Raw genomic sequence first — 21,559 nt, forward strand, 5'->3', positions numbered from 1 at the left:
CTCTCCAGAGTCCTGACCATTTCTGCAGTAGGCAGCAAGTTAATGTCCTGGTTCTTGTGCAGAGCAAACAGGAGTGTACTTCGTGTAGGTGGTACACCCCCAACTCAATTTTCATTAAGTTTCTCTTTTAGAGAGAAGGTATGAATCTGAGTTCATTTTAGAAGAGGAACACCTCAGAGGGGTACTCAAGGAAACCCTTTCCTCAGGGCTTTATTTTTCACCATAGTAAATTTACTAATGAAGACCTGAGCAAAATATGGATCAACCAGATAATGGTACGTTTTAACAGTGGTGGGAAGAGGCTCCACAGGTACCACAGGGCTCGCTGTTTGCATGGAAGAGCAGCTGGGGGCCAGGTGACAAGATGTCTTTGTGATGTAGTCCACAAGTCGGTTGTACTGCTGCTCTGACAGTCTCTCTCGGACTCCATCCACCTGAGATCCAAAAGGAGATTTCATCAGGTACCAAACCCTCAAAGTCCCATTTAATCTAAAACCCTGCTTCCTTTTCCCCTGCGAAGTGGCAATGCTAAGAGTGAAACCAAAGCTCTGCGTGAGACAACAGTATACCCCTTCCTCATTAACGATTTTAAGACATCTGTCATTGTTCTTGGCCAGGGAACATAGAAAAACCTTTCCTATTTCCTATGCTTAAATTCAGCACCATGAACCCGTTAGCCTGTCTTTTCCTGGACATCTTCAATCTGACCAAAACAGTGGAGCACAGTAGTGCTTTAGCTCAGTGGCTTTGGACAAAGCTCGAAAAAATAAATACACCTTGAACTGTAACGTTTTTCTGTTTTTACAAATACCAGGATTTAAAGCCAGAGAAAATAGAAAAACTGGGCAGAGTAAAAGGAAATTTTTATGTGTAGGGAGGATGCAAAGTACATTTATGGTTCATAAATGTCTGGCTCATCTTCAGTGGAACTCCAGTAGGAGAACTGAGATACACTACCTAAGTTCTGAAGCACAGTTTTCTGAGAAAGCACCCACACCAAAGGCAGCTGGAGCCATATTCTTCAACCCACCCAGACATTCTATACCTATCTAGTGGGCATGAGGTGGAGCAGAACGTTTCCAATGTAAGTAAGTCGCTGATCTGTGAGAATCTGGGATAGCCACTGACCTTGTGGGGGCTTTTACCTACCAAGAAGAATTTTAATTATTTTAATAAGGGCTTTATAATTCTCAGAAATACCTTCTGTCAAACTATTTTATGTCTCGGAGCACAGAGACAATGCAGCCATAGCAGAGCCTGCAGAAATCAAGTGAAACTGTAAAGGGGGCGTTAAGATATTTTGAGCTTGGGAAAGAAAATCTCCAAAGATTCACAGACAGATGAAAGCTGTGCACCACTAGGAAAAATCAGCTGATAACAAATGATGGGGGTCGGGATTCAGTGGGACAGCTTTGCACATGCAAGAAATTAGGAATTGCTCCTCCTGAGCAGCAGCACAGGAAAGCCCGTGTTGTGAAAGGAGCCTGGCCAAGGAATAAAGTGCCCTTGACTCATTCTGAGCCTTTCAGAAGGGATTTCAATAACGTGCCAGGCATATTAAGCAATTATTACCTTAAAAAAGGCTGCATTTGACCAAGAAAAGCAAATGTGGATTCTTATTTAAAGCCATATTTGAATGTACTTGAATGATATCACCTACAAATTAATTCCTTCCAAGAGGCACAGAAGCTGTTTCCTAGCATATAACACAAAACCAATAACCAGAAAAGCCATTTTATAAGAAGATCTTAAAATAGTACTCTACTCTTAGTTTTGACAGCAAGGCAGCAGGTAGGCTTCTTAACCAAGATTCCTCTCTGGTTTTTGTCAGGGTACACAAACACTAGCACTGTCACAGAGGAAAAGCCGCCCAATAGGGTGCCAGTGAGGGCACCCTTTCCCTGCTCCTCGTGGGAAGACAATGTCACTCGTTAACAAAGGTTAATGTCTCCAACAGGAAAAAGTTCAGTTTTTTTTTGCAGCTTGGGCTTTCTTCTGGGTGGGTAGGGAAGTCAGGGCTATGGGCAGAGAATGAATGGGATAATTATTTGTTTCTAATAAGGACTTTTAGTGTAGTTATGATGAGTTGGGCTGCTAACCTCCTAGTCAGCAGTCTAAAACTACCAGCTGTTGCATGTGAGACAGATGGGGCTTTCTGCTCCCAGAAAGATAGAGCCTTGGAAACCCTACACAAGGTCGCTATGAGTTGGAACTGTGACCACTACCACCAATGAGGACTTGAGAGATGCAAGAAAGGAGAATTTGGAGGCTGAAGGCACACTGTGGGTAAGCTTGTTGCTGCCTTGCAGTGTCCCTTGCCCAAGATATTAGCTCCCTACTGTTTCATCCAGTAGGGAAACCAGCGTCCAGCACGATGTCCAGAGCTGCTAACTCAAGTCATAGTTTCAGCCTTGGTGACTTCTAGGGGTGGTGACTCGATCTATCATCTGAGTAAGCCCTAGAGATACTGAGGTCTATTCTCCTCCAATGATAATTCCCCACAGGACTCCCCAACAGGAAGGCCAAAGACAAGGGTCATGATTGCAGACGAGAGAGCAAAAGAGGAATCTCTAGTTCCAGCAGTTTAAGATCTGAAGTTATTTCCCAATCAGCTATGGAATAATGATGGTCACAGATATTCTTTAGAGCCTTGGAGGTTTCTCATTAAAACTCAGGACTTGAAGATAATAATACTGTCCCCTGCCAAGTTCTGTAGCTAGATCACTGCTGCTTTATTGTCAACTGAATCAGAAGATTTTGGCAGATCTAATAAAGTCAGCTCGGACATCTGACCTGTTTATTCCCAGAAAGTCATCAACTTAAAGCAGCAATGTAGTCTTCAAGCCAAGCCCAGGCTTACAGCCTGATTGATTGTGATCCAAAAAACTAGAGAAATCTCAGAGTTGTGGTTGGCTGCCTTCCACCTTCTCAGATAATTTTACCCAAATAGTGGTGTGAGGGAGATGCAGGCTCCCATACCAGAAAGAAACGTAAGAAGGAATTGGACAGAACTTGCTAGAGGCAAGGTTGCTGTTTGCTGGGGTCATATACCCCCAGATTAGGACCATCAGGCTCCAGCTTGCCTCTAGTAACCCTCCATCTTCCCCATTGTGAGGAAAAAGATGTCCGTTTCATAGATCAACTTTTGGAGCCTTGTGGCTTGGGGTAATAAGTTGGGAGGGTGGTGTAGAGAGCAGTTTTCCAGTGGGTGGGCCTGTTCACCCCAGGCTGGACTATACAGGGAACTGGCCACTGGTCAGTGCTTACTCCTGAGCACCTAGGAACCTCCAACAGAGAAGACTCCTTTCATAATAAGTTTGGCTAGTTGCAAGCATATCTAGAGCGGTAGCCCTACGATGTGCCCTATGGTAGCCTTTCCCCTGGAAAATGGAGGGAGCCACACAGAATACAGTGCTGGGACGCAGAGAGAAGGGCGAGCTAGTCTAACAGTTATATGACACCTGAGTTCCCCCACATTCCTTAGCAGTCTGCTGCTATAGCTGTTCCTGAACTTGCTTTACTATGTTCAGCCATTTGGACCAGGAGACCTGCTCGACAATCAGTGCCTGAAACTACCTCCCTGTCCCTCCTCATTTTAGAGCATCTTTGCTCTGTCCACTCTAGGACCCTGGGCCCAGGACAGATCAGATCAGCTTCGTTCCCTGCACATGATGGCCAACCCCCTCTGCAGTAGACCCTTACCACCAACACAACTGCCACTGACTCGGTTTCAACTCATAGTGACCCTGTAGGGTTTCCGAGGAGCAACCGGTGAGTTTGAATCACCAACCTTGCCGTTAAAACTTTGCTGTCCAGTATGTTAACCTGAATCACCACATCAGAACTCCCTTCCTTTGCCTGACAGCTCAAATACCCTGGGGTAACGGATTGGCACAGGGCTTGGCCACCGGTTTTCTGAAACATACCTCCACGTCACAGGCCACTCGTGGCTGCTGGAGCTGCAGGATGAGCAGGCTTTTTTGCTTGCTGTCTTGTGTACAGTGGATCTCTGTGACGGGGAAGGCCTGCTGCTGCGTGTCATCACTGATGCTCACCACGAAGAGCACTTCTGATGTCAGCAGCAAGCACCCTTCGTGTTCCTGGCCTGAGCCCCTCACCAGAACCACATCCAGGGCCATGTGGACTTCTGGTCTGCCCAGCGATTGAAGCATTTTCCTGTTTACAAAGCGAGAAGGGCGGGTCATATAGTATTTACTGCATGTCCCAGGGGTTGGGGTGCCCCACACACAGCTCCCCTGGGCAAAGGGGCCTGATCAATCTGATTATGAATTGTAACCTGAAATGTCATTTTCCCAAATTCTAGCTCCAAGGGACAGCTTTCTGTCTGCTTAGGTTGGCCCCTTTCTTCCCATCAGCAGTGTCACCCCTAGTTAGAACACTGCTGGGCCAGGCAACATTTACATTGTTGCTATGAGCCGATTCTTGTTTGGTGGCAACAAACAATTAGAACAGTGGTTCCAAAGAGAGTCTTGGGCCTGCACACAGGCAGGGTTCCCAGCGGCCCACATCTGGGAACAGCAGCCTCTTCCTGGCTCTCTAGGATGCCCTTGTGCTGCCTGAGATGCTAAAAATGGCTCCTCCTCCTGGGCTCCCCTGGAAGCATGGCTCATTAGCTTGAGAGCAGGCCAAAACCTATTATACAGCATGCATGTAAAATTGAGCAAGTGTCTAAATAGTTTTACCAGACGTATTTGACATGGCTATTTGGAGCTTGGTCAGCATGTAGATCACTTGGCTGATAGCGCTGTTTGGGAAGCTGAGAAAGTCCAGCTCCGTGTAAAATACCTGTGGTAAGAAAAGGAAGGGAGTTTTACTAGTTGTTTTCTGGAAAACATTTCCATGCTACAGTGATGTCATCTGCTTAGAGCCATCTATAAAATGTTACAGATGCACAATGATGTCACAGCTTTGGAAGCAAGTGTATAGATTAATCATTTAACATTACCATGCTCTTAACCCTGGTGATCTTATATTGGCTACAAATAAAAACAAGAGACTAACAATTAGCGAGAATCTAAAACCTTACACATCGTTTACAATTTGTGTTTAAAAAAAGTCAAAATTGTTAAACTTCGTGATAGCAGAAGACTCCCCTATCTGTGCTATGTATGACTGGTCAGTAAATGGAAACACAACACACGCACACACACAGATACACACAAACGCATTACAGTTTGCCTAGATACAGTATTTACATGTGAAGTGACTTAATTCGGCTGTTACACAGGAACCCATAGACATTTAGGAGCCCTCTGGGGGCCTCTGCTTTATCACAAGCTCTCCCTGGGGCCAGCATCAATGAGGGCATCCAGCAGCAACCACACAGGCCTCCAAAGAGATCTCCAGAACCAAAGATGGTACAGTATGTGTGCTTTCTGAGGGCTTGTAAAGGTTTATAAACAAGGAACAGTCATTAGACTAAGAGTTAGTGGTTTGTAAAGCCTTCAGTGCAGTCATAAAAGTTTTACAAGAATGATGGAAACCAAAAAGGCCATGTGAAACTCTGTTATGAGATGCTTTTACTTAAGGGAGAGCTTCCCAGCCCTGGGAAACTCATTGTGAGGGACCACAGCCTATTCAACACCCAGAGAATTTATGAAGCGTGAGCTGACCCCACTGGGACCTAGGGTAAAAGGGAGACTGCTTTATTAATATTCAAATTTGATGAACACGAGTTTAGTTTTTCCCTCTTATACATGCAGTTCCCTGGGAGTGAAAATGTCACACAGGAGAACTGCAGAAATCAAGAGGGAGGTGAGGAGGGAACGTGTGTGTCTGTTCTCTAAAAGGCTCCTTTCTGGATGGTTCCGAAAAGGGCATTCGTCTCCCACTGCCCTCCCCTCAGACTGTCAGTCAGATCTGCTGGGGGCCAGGATGCTATGGGGAGACCCTTCATACAGACTTCATGGTCAGATGCACACAACAAGCACAGTACTCCCAAGCCTGACAAACAGGAACCCTCCTGTAAGTTGTGGTAGGAGCCCAGCGGCCTGCTTCATGATTAAAATGAGGCAGCCGATTTCAGGTAAAAAGGTAACAATTACAGTCACATAGTTGGTTAAAGTTGTTTTAGTGTGCTCTGCCAAGAATGCACACAAGCAGGGGAGGAAGTGCTTCCTCCCCCACCCCATTACTTGTGAGCACTACATGGACAGGGACCGACCCCAGGTGCTCACAGCTGTCTGCAGGGTCAGAGGATGTCTGACCTCAAGGAGCAGGGTGGAGTCTGCAGGCGAGGAGGGCGTCTGTTCCAAGGTGAAGAGTGTCCCCCAAATTCCTGTCCACTTGGATCCTCAGTGGGTTTCTAAGGATGTAATTCCTAAGATGAGGCCATACTGAATTCAAGTGGGCCCTATTCCAGTGACTGATGTTCTTACAAAAAGGCCATGTGATAACAGAGGCAGAGGTTGGAGTGAGGCCGCTGTGAGCCAAGAAACACCCAGTATCAGCAGACATCCACGCACATACACCGGCTTGTACCGTAAAAGAATCTTCTGTATTAGAACCTACCTTTCCTTCTAAACTTCTCACTGGAAAAATAATTCCTTTCTCTGCTGCAAGACATTCTTCATATTACACCCAACCTCTAAAACTGATGTCTTTTCATCAAAGTCTGTCTGACCAACTGTGCTGTAAAAAGATCTTGTAACATACACATTGATAGGACGCATTGACTTCCTTGCTCTACACTTATTTTAGCTTTGGTATAAGTCTTTGTGTAAAGAAACACAGTGAAAAAGGTAGCTACTGTTTATCTTATTTTCACTCCACTAGCATGTGAAGGGCTAGTCTACCTTAGAGAGCCCTGGGTAAAACAATACAAAGTAGTTGGCTGTGTCCAAGTTACCCTGAACTGTTTCCCGCCAGCTCACCGTAGCCAGTCTGTGACACAAGCTCAGCTGCTCCTCCGATGGGCTTGGTGAACACCCCCATGATGCCTTTCCCCACACCTGAGATAACACCCTTGGCCTTGTGTCCTGCTGAAGCCTGGGTCTCCGATGTTTTCTGGAAGTTCTGCATTGGCTGATCGACTATGCCAGCAATTGCCCCTGAAACAACAAAAGTCCCCATGAAGGACTTAAAATTCTCAGAAAATGAAAACCTTCAATCTGGAACACAGTTTTATTTGGATTGGAAATGAAACCCCACCCTCATTAAAAAGGTCTTTACATTTATTTACCAATTATCTAAGCCCGCTAAGGGCATTGTTTAAGTTAGACTTTTATTATTGTCTTCAAAATTCTGTTCCCACTGGGTTTGGTCCACCAGTCAGGCTCGGTGCAGTTTAGTTCAGAATTTAGCACACATACCAGACTCTGCCAAAGTGTCAACCACATGTCTGCCTTCAGCAGTCAGGGGACAGTGGAGGGAAGACTCCAACAATTTCTTACAAGGGGAGAGTCTGCTCGGCTGCCTCCTAGTCAGCTTCATGGAATCAGCAGCAAGGAAAAACTGGAAGAGGGCAGCCCCTTACTGTGTCTCCACTTTTTAATAAGACAGTTGTATGGTAATTATAAAATATATTCTTGGTAATATAGTTTGAATGTTTACTGTGTGTCAGGGCTACTCTATGACATTTACCTACATGAGATCTAATACTCATAATTTTAGGAGTTCTACACTTTTTTTTATATCATAAATAAAGACGGGCAGAGAGAGGTTATGGTCACACAGCTATGCAGTGGAAGAGGCAGGATTTAAAGCCCAGGTGTCTGAGGCACAGCCTATATTCAATCACTAAATGAGCCACTTACCCTGTTGATGAAACTGCAGAGAAGATCTGAGAGTCTTGGGGAAAGTCCTCTCACCTCGAGGTTTGGCCACTTTCTCACTCTAGAATAGCTACAGAAGTACCCCTCTCCCCTCTGTTTTCCTTGAGGCAGTATCTGAAACCGGAGGCTACATTCGAAGGTGATTACAAGTGAATGTTCCCAAAGCCTTTATGGTGGTTCAGTCCCTGTTCTCTGATGTGAGGGGCTGCTGATGAGATCCAGTGAAGGAGGAGGTGGAGGTCTTCTAACCGAACCTGTCACCTCGAGTTGATTCCCATTCACGGCAACCCTAGAGGAAAGAATGGAACTGCCCCGAGGGTTTCTCTTAATGGAAGCAGACTGCCACAGCTCTCTCTTCACAGAGATGCTGGTGGGTTTGAATGGTCAACCTTTCAGTTAGCAGATGAGCCCTTTAAAAATGAGTTGTGGGGGTTCATTTTTCTTTAATGTTCCAGGCATAGCCTGTAGAAGGAACACAGCCTTGACCAGATTATCTGCAAAGGGCTTGAATGTCTATGTGCTTAAATGCAAACAGGTATCCACAGCGTGACTCCCTTTTGATCATCTTCATTCTCCAGCCATGGAGAAGGCTCTACTTACTGTGTCTCTGACAGACTATTTGGGCAGTGAGAAAAGTGGGAAATCTGAAGCCATGACAAGCAAGGTATTAGAGTCTATGTGTTTAGGAACTGCCAGATCATATGCCCTCAGCTCAGCACTGGGCCCTCAAGGGAGACAGTGGCCTCGTCATACACACCAACACCTCACTGCTCACCAGGTGCCAGGGTCAGCTCCTCACCTTCTGTGTGACTGGTCCAGAGACCACAGTCCCTTCAACCCAGTCTGAGAGGGGCAGCTTCACTCAGGACTTGCAGGGTTCTCTTACTGAGTAGCTAAATCCTACAACTAGTAAACTGTCTATTGTCACAGTGCAAACTCTGCTCTAAGGCTTTAAGTAGTAGAAACTGATTCCCAAACTTGTCTCCTGGTGTCAGGCCCATAGGGCGGCACATAGAGGCAGCTGTGATTTGATGAAACTGGGGGTGGGGAGGTAGGAGGAGGGAAGCTCTGGGGAAAAGCAGAAATGGAGGAGGTGCTCCCTTTTGTTCCCTTCAAGTTAGGAGGAGGGGCTTCTTGAGAACTAAAAGGACCCTTCCCTCCCCTCTCCAGTGACCTGCTCCCTAGCCTCAGGTCTCCGGAAGTGCCTGCCCACACTTTGCAAGCCTTTACAGATTTTCTTCAGGGTACTATTATTTTGGACACAATAGCAGAGGCACTGGCCTAAACTGGGACACCAAGCTACAAGTCATCAATCCAGAGATAAAGGAGACCCAGGGTGCATGTGCTATTCCAGTTGTGGGCTCTCTGACCTGGACTGAGGAGTCAACTGAGATCTCAGTTATCCCTACATTTCCTGGTAACTGGAGACAAACCCGGCTCTTTGTGTCATTCGGAGGGAAGTCTTTGTGATGCACCTGGGAGAGGTCCAGGTGGGAGGATTCCAAATGGCAGATCTCAGAGTGGCTTTAAGAAACAAAGGGGTGTGGCTTCTGGGCAAGATAGCAGTGCTTCCTAAGTCAGAATGAGGCCCCAAAGAAGAGTGGGTCCGAAAGGTAGGTTCTGGCATTGTCTTTGAGAGAAGGCATGTTGGGAATGAACCTGGAGTGTGCAGCTGTTACTGGGAGTGACACAAACCTCTCAGCTCCAGCTCCAGGGTGTAATGTGGGTGTTTGAGGAACAGATTTGGTAAATATGGGCAAGGCTGGTGCCAATTCTGCAGGCTACACAGAGGTTTTTGGAAAACTTGTGGCGCTAACCCCAGCTGGCTCTGCCAGCTGCACTTTCCCTCCCTGACCTGGGGCAGTGTGGCCAGGCAGCCAGGAACTTCCTCAGTGGGTGAGGCAGAGACAGGCAGACCATCCAAACCCATAAACATTTTGGGGAAATGTGCTTGTTCTACCCTGGAACTTTCAATTGCCCAGTTTCCCCATATCCTCTTTCCAGGCCTGGAGCTTGCCAGCGTGGGTAACACGGGGGCAGGCTCAGGTTCTGGTCCTCGCTTCTTCATTTGTTGGAGGCTTGACCGGGGGAAATGCTTACGATTGTGAAGATCAAATGCAATGGCAGATGTGAAAGTGCTTTCTGAATTGTAAAGTGTTCTTTAAATCTATTTTTTATCAATTGAGTCCTAGCTCACAAAGGAAGAAACTGAACAACTACACTCTCTATCATACAATAGTTGGAAACAATTTCAGTTAGGCATTTAATGTGTGGCACTGTGGGGGCTAATGCATCAGACAGTGAAGTCGCTTGAACTGCAAGGTTGGTGGTTCAAACTCATCACCTGCTCCTTGGAAACCCTATATAGAGTCGCTATGAGTTGGAATTGACTCGATGATACTTAACAACACCAACAAGAGGTGGAGGAGTCCTGGTGTGGCACTGTGGGTAAATGCGTCAGACAGCGAAGTCACTTGAACTGCAAGGTCGGTGGTTCAAGCTCACCAGCTGCTCCTTGAAAACCCTATACAGGGTCGCTATGGGTCAGAATTGACTCAGTGGCACTTAACAACAAGAAGGGGTGGATGGAATGGTGACAGCCTATCATTTTTTCATTCTCCAGTCAACACATCAGATAGAGGACTGGATTTGAGACAATCCAGTGACTATGTGGGTTGCAGACAGGTTCTGGAATGCTTAGTTCTCATGAGTAAATACACATAAAATGAACATGTTCTCCTCCTTTACAAGAAAGGAGATTTGTTTGACTCAAGCTTGAGATGCCCATTGTGAACCAAAACCTGAAGAGTGCAGAGGCAGGCAAGCTGCTCAGAGTGTGTCCTTTCCCAAGAATGGAAGCCCCTAGGCCCTGGGTCCAATCAGTATGCATAGAGGAGGGATTTACCTCACCCTCAACTCATAGGTTATGTTAATTACCGAAATGCAAGAGCCCACAGCCATGTCCAAGGACAGACATAATGGTTTCCTTGCCCACATGAGCATGCACAAGACACAATGACTACATAGTGAGGATGGAAGATTAGGGCTGTCCACCTTGGCCAATGGGAGTCATGCCCAGAGGGCTGGCCTATTAATAGCAGATTTGTGGCTGCTCAGGTAACTGATTTCCACCACTAGGCACCATTCAATACAGTAGAAATCAGGTAGTTGGTGTGGGCTGCTGTGGGTAGGAGAGGATCGGGCCCTCTGATGGGAGTCAGGGTGGAAACAGCCAGGGCCATTCGGCACAGTTCCTCTCTTTCTGCTTACCTGTGAGCTCTCAGAAGAGCTCAGTGGAGGGAAAGATGCTTTCATGCCCAAAGCAAGGGCAAGTAAGCCTACAATTCTTAGTATAAGAGACCCCCAAAGTCCTAAAACAATGACCCCCTAGTCACTTCCTCTGGTTATAGCAACTTAATCCATCAAACCAAAGCTAAAGCAAAAATGTTTGAATGTTTCTCTTTCCTGGAACACTCTGAAACCAAGCAATTCCTCAAGTTCCTTTGCTACCATAGCAGGAGAAACCATGGATGTTGTTTACCAAATGCTGCCAAGTACTACACAAGACCATCAGTATTTCTAATTGCCAGCTCCATACAACAAATGGGAACTTCAGACTCAAAGAACTTGTCCAGGGTCACAAAGGAAAGACCTGGGCACTAGAACAGGGGCTGTTGTCTCCTGAGTATGGGGACACACACTGCCCTCCCCAAAGCAGTCAGGGCTGCCTTCAAGGTGACCAGGTCAAGCGGGGAGACAGCTCTTCACCCCAGGTCATTCATTAGCTGCTTGTTTCCAGGCATCAAATGTCTGTGTGCCATGCCACTGAGTGTTCCGACTGAAATCATTCCCAGCAACTTAACCTGAACTTGTAACATTTTACTACTTCCACAGCTGGGCTGCGGCTGCACATTGTGGAGTTGTGCAGAGAACTAAAGATTGGAAAGAGGACAAGGCCTTGAAGCTCATCCTTGGTAACCTTTGCTCGGAGCGGCTTTGGGCTACTTTGATCTCTGCAAGCTGTGCACTCCTTCAGATGCTGGCAGGCAGGCTGCCAAGCAACACAGTTTTAAATTCCTTTGCAAACAAATAAACAAAAAAGACCCTTGAAGATCCAGCTCTGCCAAATTTCAGCTCTGAAGACTCCTTTTTATAGATTTTCCCAAAGAAACTTTGTCTCAGATAGTTTCAATATCTTGAAACATCAACAGCAATCTGCACCTATAACCGTACCATATGGTGGGTCCTGACAACAATAAATTACTGAGTTGGGCTGAGCCGGCACACTGAGAAGACCTACGAAAGGAAACAGCAAGCTTCTCACTGACGCTTACATGACACTTGCATGCTGCTCCAGTGCTTCTCAAACAAAACCCAGCCTCTCCAGGTCTGGGCTCACTCCTCACTGTAAAAAGCCACCATCCTGTGACCACGCCTCTGCTGGGATTGTTCTTTCTTATGGAATACCACACTCAGGCCAGAGATAGGTTCATAGCAGAGGCAGAGGCAGGCAGAACACAGGCATTTATGCTGGTGGGTCTTCTGACCCACAGCAGAAGGATGGCACACGGAATCGAGGCCTTTTCCAGGGCCTCTCTTAGCCTCCACTGACAAAGCCCTGTCTGTAATCCTCGAGTGTAAATGGGTCCCTCGTGGCCCCTTACCAAGCAGGCTGATGCCCAGCCGGGACAAGCCTTGTCGGAGCCCCTCGCCCAGGCTCTCTGGGAGTTGCCGCCGCCATTCCTCCTGCCGGTTGTAGTGCTCCTCATCCAGCGAGAGTCGGTCCATGTTCCGGGCCAGGCTCGTTGCCAGGTTGGTGATGGAGGTGAGGGTACCTGAAGGCACAAGAACACATGGGTTGGCTTCCTGACCAGACAGTAGACTCCAGAGGTGTGGCCTCTGGCAGACACCAATGGGAGAGAGTCAAAGGAGCAGCTGAGAGCAGGTCTATCCTTCCTGGACAGGCCTGGGCGGTCCAGTGGGGGCTGCATCTTGGGCAATTTCAGGCAGTCACCTTAAGAAAATGAGGTGCTGATGAGCACTTGCGAAGGTGATGGCTCACTTAAGATGGTGAGGCAAAAAAAGTTCTGCTTACCGAAAAATACCTGGAATTCCAGATGAAATGCCAACTCACTAGCATTTCACTTAATCTGCAAAGGGGAAGACCCTCAATGAGAGAGACGACATAGTGGCTGCAGCAATTGGCTCAAACACAGGAGTGATTATGCAGCTGCCACAGGGCTGGGCAGTGTCTCATTCGGGGGTCACAGTGGAAGTCAGAACCAATTCCATGGCACCTAACAACAACATCATTTAAGTTGTCATGGTTTGGTCAAAACAGTTCTGAAGTCCTCACTGAGGCTCAATTTTGAAAGCTTAAAACTTGCTTACAGCGATCTTAGAAGATAAGGTCATGGTGCTGAATTTTAAGACAAACTGTTAAGAAATGTGTCCACTTCCTTATTACTTCAGTCATAACAAAGGGAGACACTAAACTGTATCACTTGGCACACTGAGGAAATCAGTCTTGTGCCACAGGGAATATATGTGCACTTTTGATATTCAAGATGCTAACTGGAAACCAAGAGGGTGATAAAGGGAGGAAATCACTTCAAAGCCACGAGTTGGCTTGGCTTTCCTAAGACAATTTCAGCATCTTGTTCCAAACAGCCTTAATTTCATTTAGCAAGTCTGCATGTAGCTCAGTGAACAAATCTGAAAGGCATCCACAGCACGCCCTGAAGCGAACACACAGCTCATCTGTTATTGGACATCTAATTTCAGGAAGAAACAGCAGATGCCATTTTTGCAGCTGCACCTTTACCAGGAGGCGCACATGGACACACAACAAGCCTTTGTTATGAGTAGAAGAGGAGGAATGAGTGTGCTCCAGTTACCACTAAAGTGAAGGTAACTTAGGAGGTGGTGATGTCTTATTTTCACAGAAAAAAAACAGAACCACAAAGATTCCAGCGTCCACATCTACGGAGTTCATATTTCAAACTCAAGGCTTCTTTTGAGATCTGTTAGAGACTCCTGCTGTGGCACTGTAGGATCAGCACTGGAGTGCAAACCATAAGGTCAGCAGTTCAAACCCATCAGCCGCTCCTTGGAAACTCTATACAGGGTGGCTATGGGTGGGAACTAACTCAATGGCACTTAACAATAACAGCAACAACAGAAACATCTACAACCTGTCCACTCATAATGGAGTGTTATGTTTACATTATAGTAAAATGCCTTTTATGGGAGCAAGCACTTTGCCGTGTTTTCCCAGGTTGCTAATAAGCAATGGGGCCCTTGTTCATTCCCCAGCCACGGCCAACCTGACCTAAGGGCAGGTTCTCCTTATGGGATGCCTACATTTCAGGCTGGTATAGCGCCGCCAGGTTGGTCGGAACTGACTTGACAGCACTTTCAACAACACTTTTGGGCTACAGCCTTGAGCAATCGGCCTGTGTGCCTAATGGTTCATCTCGGCCACAAGATGGCACTGTTTAGCAGCGTGCAAGAGGAAAGTTGGCCGTTGTACCTCCAAATCTGCTTCCATGTCAAAATGTATCCATATACTTACAAAAGTTATGACAACTGTATCTACATGAAAAAAAAAATATGATGAAGCAACGCAGTGTAGGATTTCTGATGTTTAGCAGAAGCCCTGAACACCTTTAATATTTCTGTATTTATCACATGAAATAGCAGTTGAGCCAATCCTTGTTTTCCCAGTGGGAGGTTTAAAATTCTGAAGTTTCTGAAACATTTTCACACACTATAGGCAAGTAGTGATCTGTTTAAAACATAAGACATTATATATGAGTTCTGTTACAAATCCAACATTACCCTGCAAGCCAGCAAGCCCAACAAAGCTAGAAGCAATCTGAATGCATTTAAAACTTTAGCACACTCTTCAAAATAATTAAACAAAACAGGGAAGGAATAATAATGAGGCATTCGTGCAAAGAACCAAAATAGCTACCTTTGGAAATGTGCTTTACAAATGATGTGGTCCCTCTGGAAACGCCACTGACAAATGCTCCGGGGCCCCGGGTCAGCCCCTCATACGGAAGCCTGAAGAAGTCAGCGATCCCGTTTCCTACGCTTCTCACCAAACTCGCAGGACTGCCGAGGATCTCCAGAGAGCCTACCACCCAACCTGCAATGGTACCAACGGGAAAGGGTTACCGAAACCCTAAAGGAAACACCTCCAACATTTTCGAAAAAGTGACCCATTTTCTCTGCAATTCATTTTTCACACTAGAATTGAGAATGTAATAAGCTTCTCTGGAGCAAAATATGGGAAATAACTCATTCACTGTGAATTCACAAATGGCAAGCTTTCATACTTTATAAATCAAAGTGATCCTTTTGGCGGCCTCACAAATCGCTTTAATATGACTTCCTTGCCTGAGCCTCCCATGTTCCTGCAAGGGGGGCGTGGGGGGGATGTGGGCTCCCCCAGCCAGAGAGGAGGCGGGTTCCTTGCTCTGCAGGTTTTTGCTAGTGGCTATTTTAGAGCCTCGAGGGGTGGTGGAGGGCCAGGATGAGGAGGAGATGTCTGGTCTGGGGGAGGCGGCTACATGCTAGATTGGGTGTTGCAAACTTCTCACAAGGATGGAGCAGTGATTTTTTATCTTTCCCAATCCTACCAAGTGCTTCCCTTTGGAACAGAACTAGAGCCAGACAAATGTCTCCCCTGTACCCTAGCTTCAGTTGTGTCAACATCGGTGACATGGCCACACTGATGAGCTTCATGAGCGGGGAGTGTTCCCTGCGAACATCCCAGGAGGGTGGCCTAGGATCTGGTTTTCCAGTTACGGTCAGGTTTGCCAGGGGCTGGCCTGTCTGCTGTGTCCGCTGCCTCCTGGGATGTGCTGTGGTGGCATCTGCCAGACACTTCAATTCTCCTTCCTCCCCAGACTGGGGACTTGGGGTTACAGGCTCAGAGGACTAGAGGCAAGGCCAAGGTAAAGAGGGGAATTTGGAAAGGCAACTCCAACCTCTGAAAATCCACTGACCTCCTGGCTGGAGGAAAAGGACCTATGTTATATGGGAGCCATCCCCCAACCCCGTTCTCCCAGCAGGTCACTGAGGAGCAGCCCTCAGTTAAGAGAGGGGTATAACAGTCAAGCCCAGTTCTGGAAGGATTCCCAAATACTGTTCACATAGACGGTGGTGGTTGTGTACCATTAAGTCGGTTCCAGGTCATAGTGACCCTGCTTAGGGTTCCTGAGGCTGTCAGTCTTTATGGGAGCAGACAGCCTCCTCGTCCTTCCACGAGGCAGTAACCTGGCGGTTAGCAGTCCAATGCATAATCCAATGCATAACCTCAAAGGAGGAATAATTTCCAGAAGATGATGATTATAAATGGTAAGGCCAATAGATGCCAGATAAGGAACCCTGGTAGCACAGTGGGCTACATATGTGTTGGGCTACTAACCACAAGGCCAGCAGTTCAAATCCACTCGCCACTCCATGGGGAAAAGGTGAGGCTTTCTGTTTCCTTAAGGATTTATAGCCTCGGTAACCCTATATTGGTTCACTAGGAGTTGGAACCAACTTGACGGTATCTAACAAAAATAACATGGGGGCAGGTATTCAACTCATTCAGTTCTCACAGTGATTGTGCACATGAGAAATATTACCATCTCCCTTCCATTAGTCCAGGTGGTCCAATAATGACTAAGCCCCTTTGTGGGGTCACCAGTTAGAGCAGGCACAGGGACAGGTGAGTCTGTCATGGTGGGACTCTTGTCTTCTGAGTGTCTCTCACAGCCAGGCAAGAGGAGGGAATGCTTCTTAATCTCCTCAGAGGTTAAGTCAAATGCTCACACCTTCTCACAGATGGTTAGACATGTGGGGTGGGTTTCCAACCCAGGTTTAACAGACTCCAAAGCCCACCCACACTTTCTGTGACACTCCCCACCCAACAATCAGGCTGCAAAGCCGAGGCAAGCTGCTCGTGGGAGGGGGTGGGATAGTCCTCATTGGAGCTACCGCTCTAAAGAAAACAACAGATTCCCACTAGTCTGGAATGCTGTTGTTTTTGAGGTTAAGTGCCCTTGAGTCAGTTCTGACTCATAACGACCCTGTATAGGGTTTTTGAGGAACACCTGGGTGGTTCAAACTGAACTTGTGGTCCAGTGCTTATCCTATAGCGCCACACATAATCTGTTGTTATGTCCCACCTGGAGGAGGTTGGTCTAGAAGCATGTTAGGGCCCCTTCTCTGCACATATTCCACATTTAAGTCAAGACTGGAGAGTAGCTATTGCCAAGCAAAGACCACTGCGTGCTGGTCTCCTCCAATCTTTCAGTGCAGTGGGCACCCAGTGAGTGGAAGCAGCTAGCCTGCCCACTCCCCCACCCCAGCTCTTAGCTGATGCAGGACCTTCTCTGCTCACTGTGGTCTCCCCATCACTGCTCTCCTCCAAATCTTTAGATTGAACTTAAGTTTCTAGTGACAGAGTTCCCAGCAGCCTCCACAAACCTGGCCCTCGATCTTCAGATTTCTTGTCACAGTACTGTGTACAGTGAGGTTGGGACAAAAGCTTAGATGATTTTTAGGTGGATTACAAAAAAAATCCAAACAGAATGTTCTTGTGAAAGCTCATTAAAAACATAAAACAGAACAGAGTGATCCTTGTTAGCACACAGGCTTCAGGGACACGGTTACTTGGTGCCCCAAGCTGGAGTTTCTCTGCCAGCTTGTTTCACAGACGGGTGCCCTCACACCTCGGCGTTTATGTGGTGACCAAGGGGAGGCATACTCCAGCTGACGACTCGGATCTGAGCTTGGTAACCTCATTCCAGCAAAACTGCCTGGAAGAGTACGTTTCTGGAACTGTTTATAAATACCCCTGTCTATTAAATCTGAAATGTTAACTGCTTATTTTTAAATGATTTCTTAGCAAGAGGGAAATGCTTTCTTCATTGTTGTGCAAGCTATCAAAACAACGCCAGCAGGGCCCTCCTCCTGATCTCGTCATTTTCAGCTTAAGAGTTCTGGACAGACCTATTAACTCTAAGAATTTTCATTATGGAGAAAATCTAATCTTAACAAGATGGCAATAACATGGGCTGTTTTCTGCCACAATATCAATCTTCCATGGGACGACATCTGCCAAATACGTTACAAAGAGGGTAGAAAAAAGGTCCTCTAAGACCCTCTCCTTTGTTGCTTCCAGCAAGTACGATGGGTCCTCTCTTTGCCAGAAAGGACGGAAAAAAAGTCAACTCTGGGTGGTGGTCTTTGCTAGGATTCTTTGGAACATGGGGAGCCAGACTATCCAACTGAAAGTGCTTTCAAGTGAACCTGGGTCAGCAATGTGTGCTTTGATGCTGATTCCCTAACTGTTCTGGGACCATGTGGCCCACAGGACTTCCTGTACAAGACTGCACCTGTACTCCAGCCATCACTGTAGGCTTCTCGGAGCAGTTAGACTGGCCCTTGGTGAGCAGGAAGCCCCTTGCCTGGCACCAGAAGGCAATGAGCCAGGAAGAAGGAGCAAGGCCATTCTCTGATATTAGGCCCAGGTCTGTGGAGCAGGTAGGACCACCATCAGCCTTCTCTTTGCTGTTTCCTTTCTGCATCTTACTAGCATGTACAAATTTTCCAAATTTCTTACGGAATGTGATAAGAACCTGATAACCTAAAACTGGATTTTTTTTTTTTTTAGACCTAGGGGCTGAGGGCCTTGGCTAGTCTTGCTGGCTGTACCTGTGAGCTAATATGGTATCCTGTACACCATAGCAAAAAGAATTTGCTAAATGGAATGAAACGTTCATGTCACAGCACTAGGAATAGAAAAGCTGCCATTGCTAGAGTGTTAAAGTGTCAAGCAAAATGCAAGGTCCTTTACATACTTTCATCTAAGCCTCTTAAAACCCCCCAAATCTATTTAATAAGATTAGGAAACTGAGACTCAGAAAGGTTCAATCACTTACCCAAGGCCCGACAACCCAAACTGGCAGAACTGAGATTCAAATCTATGGTTTTCACCTCGCGACCATAATTGTCTTTGAGTAGGTATGTCACCACCCAAAGGATATCGCTTTTGCCCAGATTCTTGTTTGTGACATCCAGGGCAAGGTCACAGCCCCCCGGCTTGCCCTCCTCACCTGCTCTGAAGAGAGCCCCGGCGGCATAGTGCATTGCCAGCACATGGATGAGTTGCCTGGCTGTGGTGAAGATGGGCCCTCTTTCAAACACCGAGAAGGAGAGAGGAGTGTGGTCGGAGGCTATATACAGCTTGAGGGAAGCATGGATACTGACGAGGAGGTTCACCGGCTGTATTACCAGCTTCCGTAACTTCACAGAATTCACCAAGGCTCTGGCGTGCTGGCTGACTTGCACAGGCAACGCCTGTTTACCTCCTGAGAGGGCCCTGGAGTGACCAGTCAGCTTGCTGTTTGGGAGGTAGGTGTCAAACAAAGTTTTGACATAGTACACAAAGGTATCTTCCACATACAACCTGGCAGGTTTCAATTCAAAACTGAACTCATTAATATCAAATAAGAAGCTTGTGCCCTCAGTTAAGGTGAGGTGAAGTTTGATAAAACATTTTTCCTTGTACTCTTCCAAATCTTCACTGGATACGAGGAGACTCTGCAGTTTGGAACACTGAGGAGGTTCTGTTTTTTCTCCCTGGCAGACCAAGACAGCAAAGTGGAAATTGGACTTGTTATAAAGTTGGTTGTCCAACTGCAAGTCCCCACAGTAGACCTCAATACAGTAAAGCTGAAAGAGGGCTTCAGGGGTCTCTTCCACAGGGAGGTGACCAGCCACTGGGGCCATCTGGAGAAACACATTGTCCAGTGTGAGTCTCAGAAGTTCAGATGATGCTTTGTGGTGTGTGAGGTCATCAAACACTGCCAGGCTCAATTGAGTGATGAACATTTTAAATGTAACAATCTTCTCCAGTGTCCTAGAGAGGAAAAGAGAACCATATTATTCTTCCCCCATTCTTCTTATTTTTTTTTATCAATAATGCTTTATGAAATATCTCCTGATGGGACACCAGAGTCTCCTAAAAAACAAATAAGAACTCTACTGTTCAGTACATCGTGTCTGGACAGAGCCACTCACACTCCCAACAGTACTGGGAAATGTTCCCGATGGGACGATTACAAGTTCTTGTCGTGTTTCGGTATGTGTTTCCCTTATCAACACCAGATTTCTTACTCCAAAATCCCTCTGGTTGTTGTGTACTAGTTCTCTATCATGATGATGACAAGGCAGAAAGACATCATAAAAATAACTAAGTTCCTTAATTTAAGAAGTGGAGCAAGTACAAGAAAACTTACCATGAACTCCCAACACAGCTGTCTATGGATGAGCACCTAAACCCATGTGCTCTGCTCTCCCACCATTTCTAGAAGTACTGCCGTGCTCCTGTGTCAGGTGAGCCCCTGTATTGTGCACTCATTCACTCTCCTCTAAGCGACTCAGGACATCACTCAGAAATTCACACCACTCCTACAGCACTGGTCTTTCCATGTTTAACTGGATCATTACTAGCAGTAATAAACATGATGTTCTCTCTCCTGTGTTAAAATTCCTCTTATAATCCCAAATCTTCTTCTAGCTAAGACTGGGTTCTCTGATTCTCTACACGAAAACTCTAAAGCATTATATTAAGTTGTTAAGTGCCATCGAGTCGGTTCCGACCCATAGCGACCCTGTACAGGGTTTCCGAGGGTGTAAATCTTTACGGGAGTATTATATATGTGTACATATATACATAGTCTCCTATTCCTTCCTTCCACTTGCACTTAAACTTGCTCCAAGCAGGCTTTTTCCCTCGCCAGTCTACCAAAATGACAAATGTCAATGTCACCATGACTTCCAAGTGACTAAATCAAATGATGGCTTTCTAGCTTTTCACTTACCCATGTGACACTGTGATAACGCCATCCTCTTCTTGGAAACACGCTCTTGATATGTCTTTCAGGATACCATTCTTGTTTCTGCCTCTTTGGTCACTAACCTTAGTCATGTAGGATAATCCAGACTGTTCTCCCAGATCTCCTAAAGTTAATGTGCCTTTGGTCCTCTTTCCTTTCTCCACTCACTCCCTTGGAGATCTCATGTGGTCTCCTGCTTTGGAATATCAGCTATGTGTTGATGACTTCCAAAGTTACACGATTAACTCCCTTGAACGCCAGACTTCTAACTACCTTTGTACCTATTCACTTAGATGTCTACAAGGCACCTACCTGAACTTACATGTCTATAACCAAACGTTTCATCTTACCCTTAAACCTACAGATAGTCTTTTATCATCTAAATTGATGGCATCATATCTTTCCAGTCTCTCAGATAAAAAAATGTGGAGTCATCCTTGATGCCTCCATTTTCAACCTTGATCCAGTGTGCCAGGATATCCCAATGCTTTATCTTACAAAGATACCCAAAGTCTGGTCACTTTTATTGAAACCATTGTATCTCCAGTCTGAGTAACTATAATAATCTTCTAACCAATCTCCTGCCTCCATCTTTGTTTCTCTACAGCCTGCTTGCAAAGGGCAGCCCAGCAGTCTCTACAAAGTTAAGTCAGATTATCTCTCTTTCTGCTCAAAAGGTATTATTACATTATGTTTTAATTTTAGTTACTTATGATTATAAATGTTAATTGTAGAAAGTGAAAATAATCACTTATAATCCTGCATCTATCAGCAATTTTGATTGTTTCTTTTCTTTCAGTCTTTTTGGCTAGGGATGTTTTCTGTATCTGTGTACTAGAATCTGCATGTATATGCCTGTATATT

At 46.1% G+C, this 21,559-nt stretch overlaps 1 protein-coding gene across 2 annotated transcripts in view; it reads right to left on the reverse strand.

The window, feature by feature from the left end:
* Nucleotides 1–185: 185 nt before the first annotated feature.
* The window catches only part of VPS13B (vacuolar protein sorting 13 homolog B (yeast)), a 1,072,080-nt gene continuing 1,050,706 nt past the window's right edge, over nucleotides 186–21,559 (reverse strand). For both annotated transcript variants that reach the window (XM_006859183.1, XM_006859184.1), the window contains exons 55-61: nucleotides 18,911–19,716; nucleotides 14,770–14,946; nucleotides 12,458–12,628; nucleotides 6,894–7,070; nucleotides 4,704–4,806; nucleotides 3,927–4,176; nucleotides 186–434 (exon numbers count right to left, since the gene is read on the reverse strand). In XM_006859183.1, coding sequence (XP_006859245.1) covers nucleotides 186–434; nucleotides 3,927–4,176; nucleotides 4,704–4,806; nucleotides 6,894–7,070; nucleotides 12,458–12,628; nucleotides 14,770–14,946; nucleotides 18,911–19,716 — 1,933 coding nt within the window. The remainder of the gene's footprint in view (nucleotides 435–3,926; nucleotides 4,177–4,703; nucleotides 4,807–6,893; nucleotides 7,071–12,457; nucleotides 12,629–14,769; nucleotides 14,947–18,910; nucleotides 19,717–21,559) is intronic.

Source organism: Chrysochloris asiatica, unplaced genomic scaffold, assembly GCF_000296735.1.
Source record: "Chrysochloris asiatica unplaced genomic scaffold, ChrAsi1.0 scaffold00031, whole genome shotgun sequence".
Lineage (NCBI taxonomy): Eukaryota > Metazoa > Chordata > Mammalia > Afrosoricida > Chrysochloridae > Chrysochloris > Chrysochloris asiatica.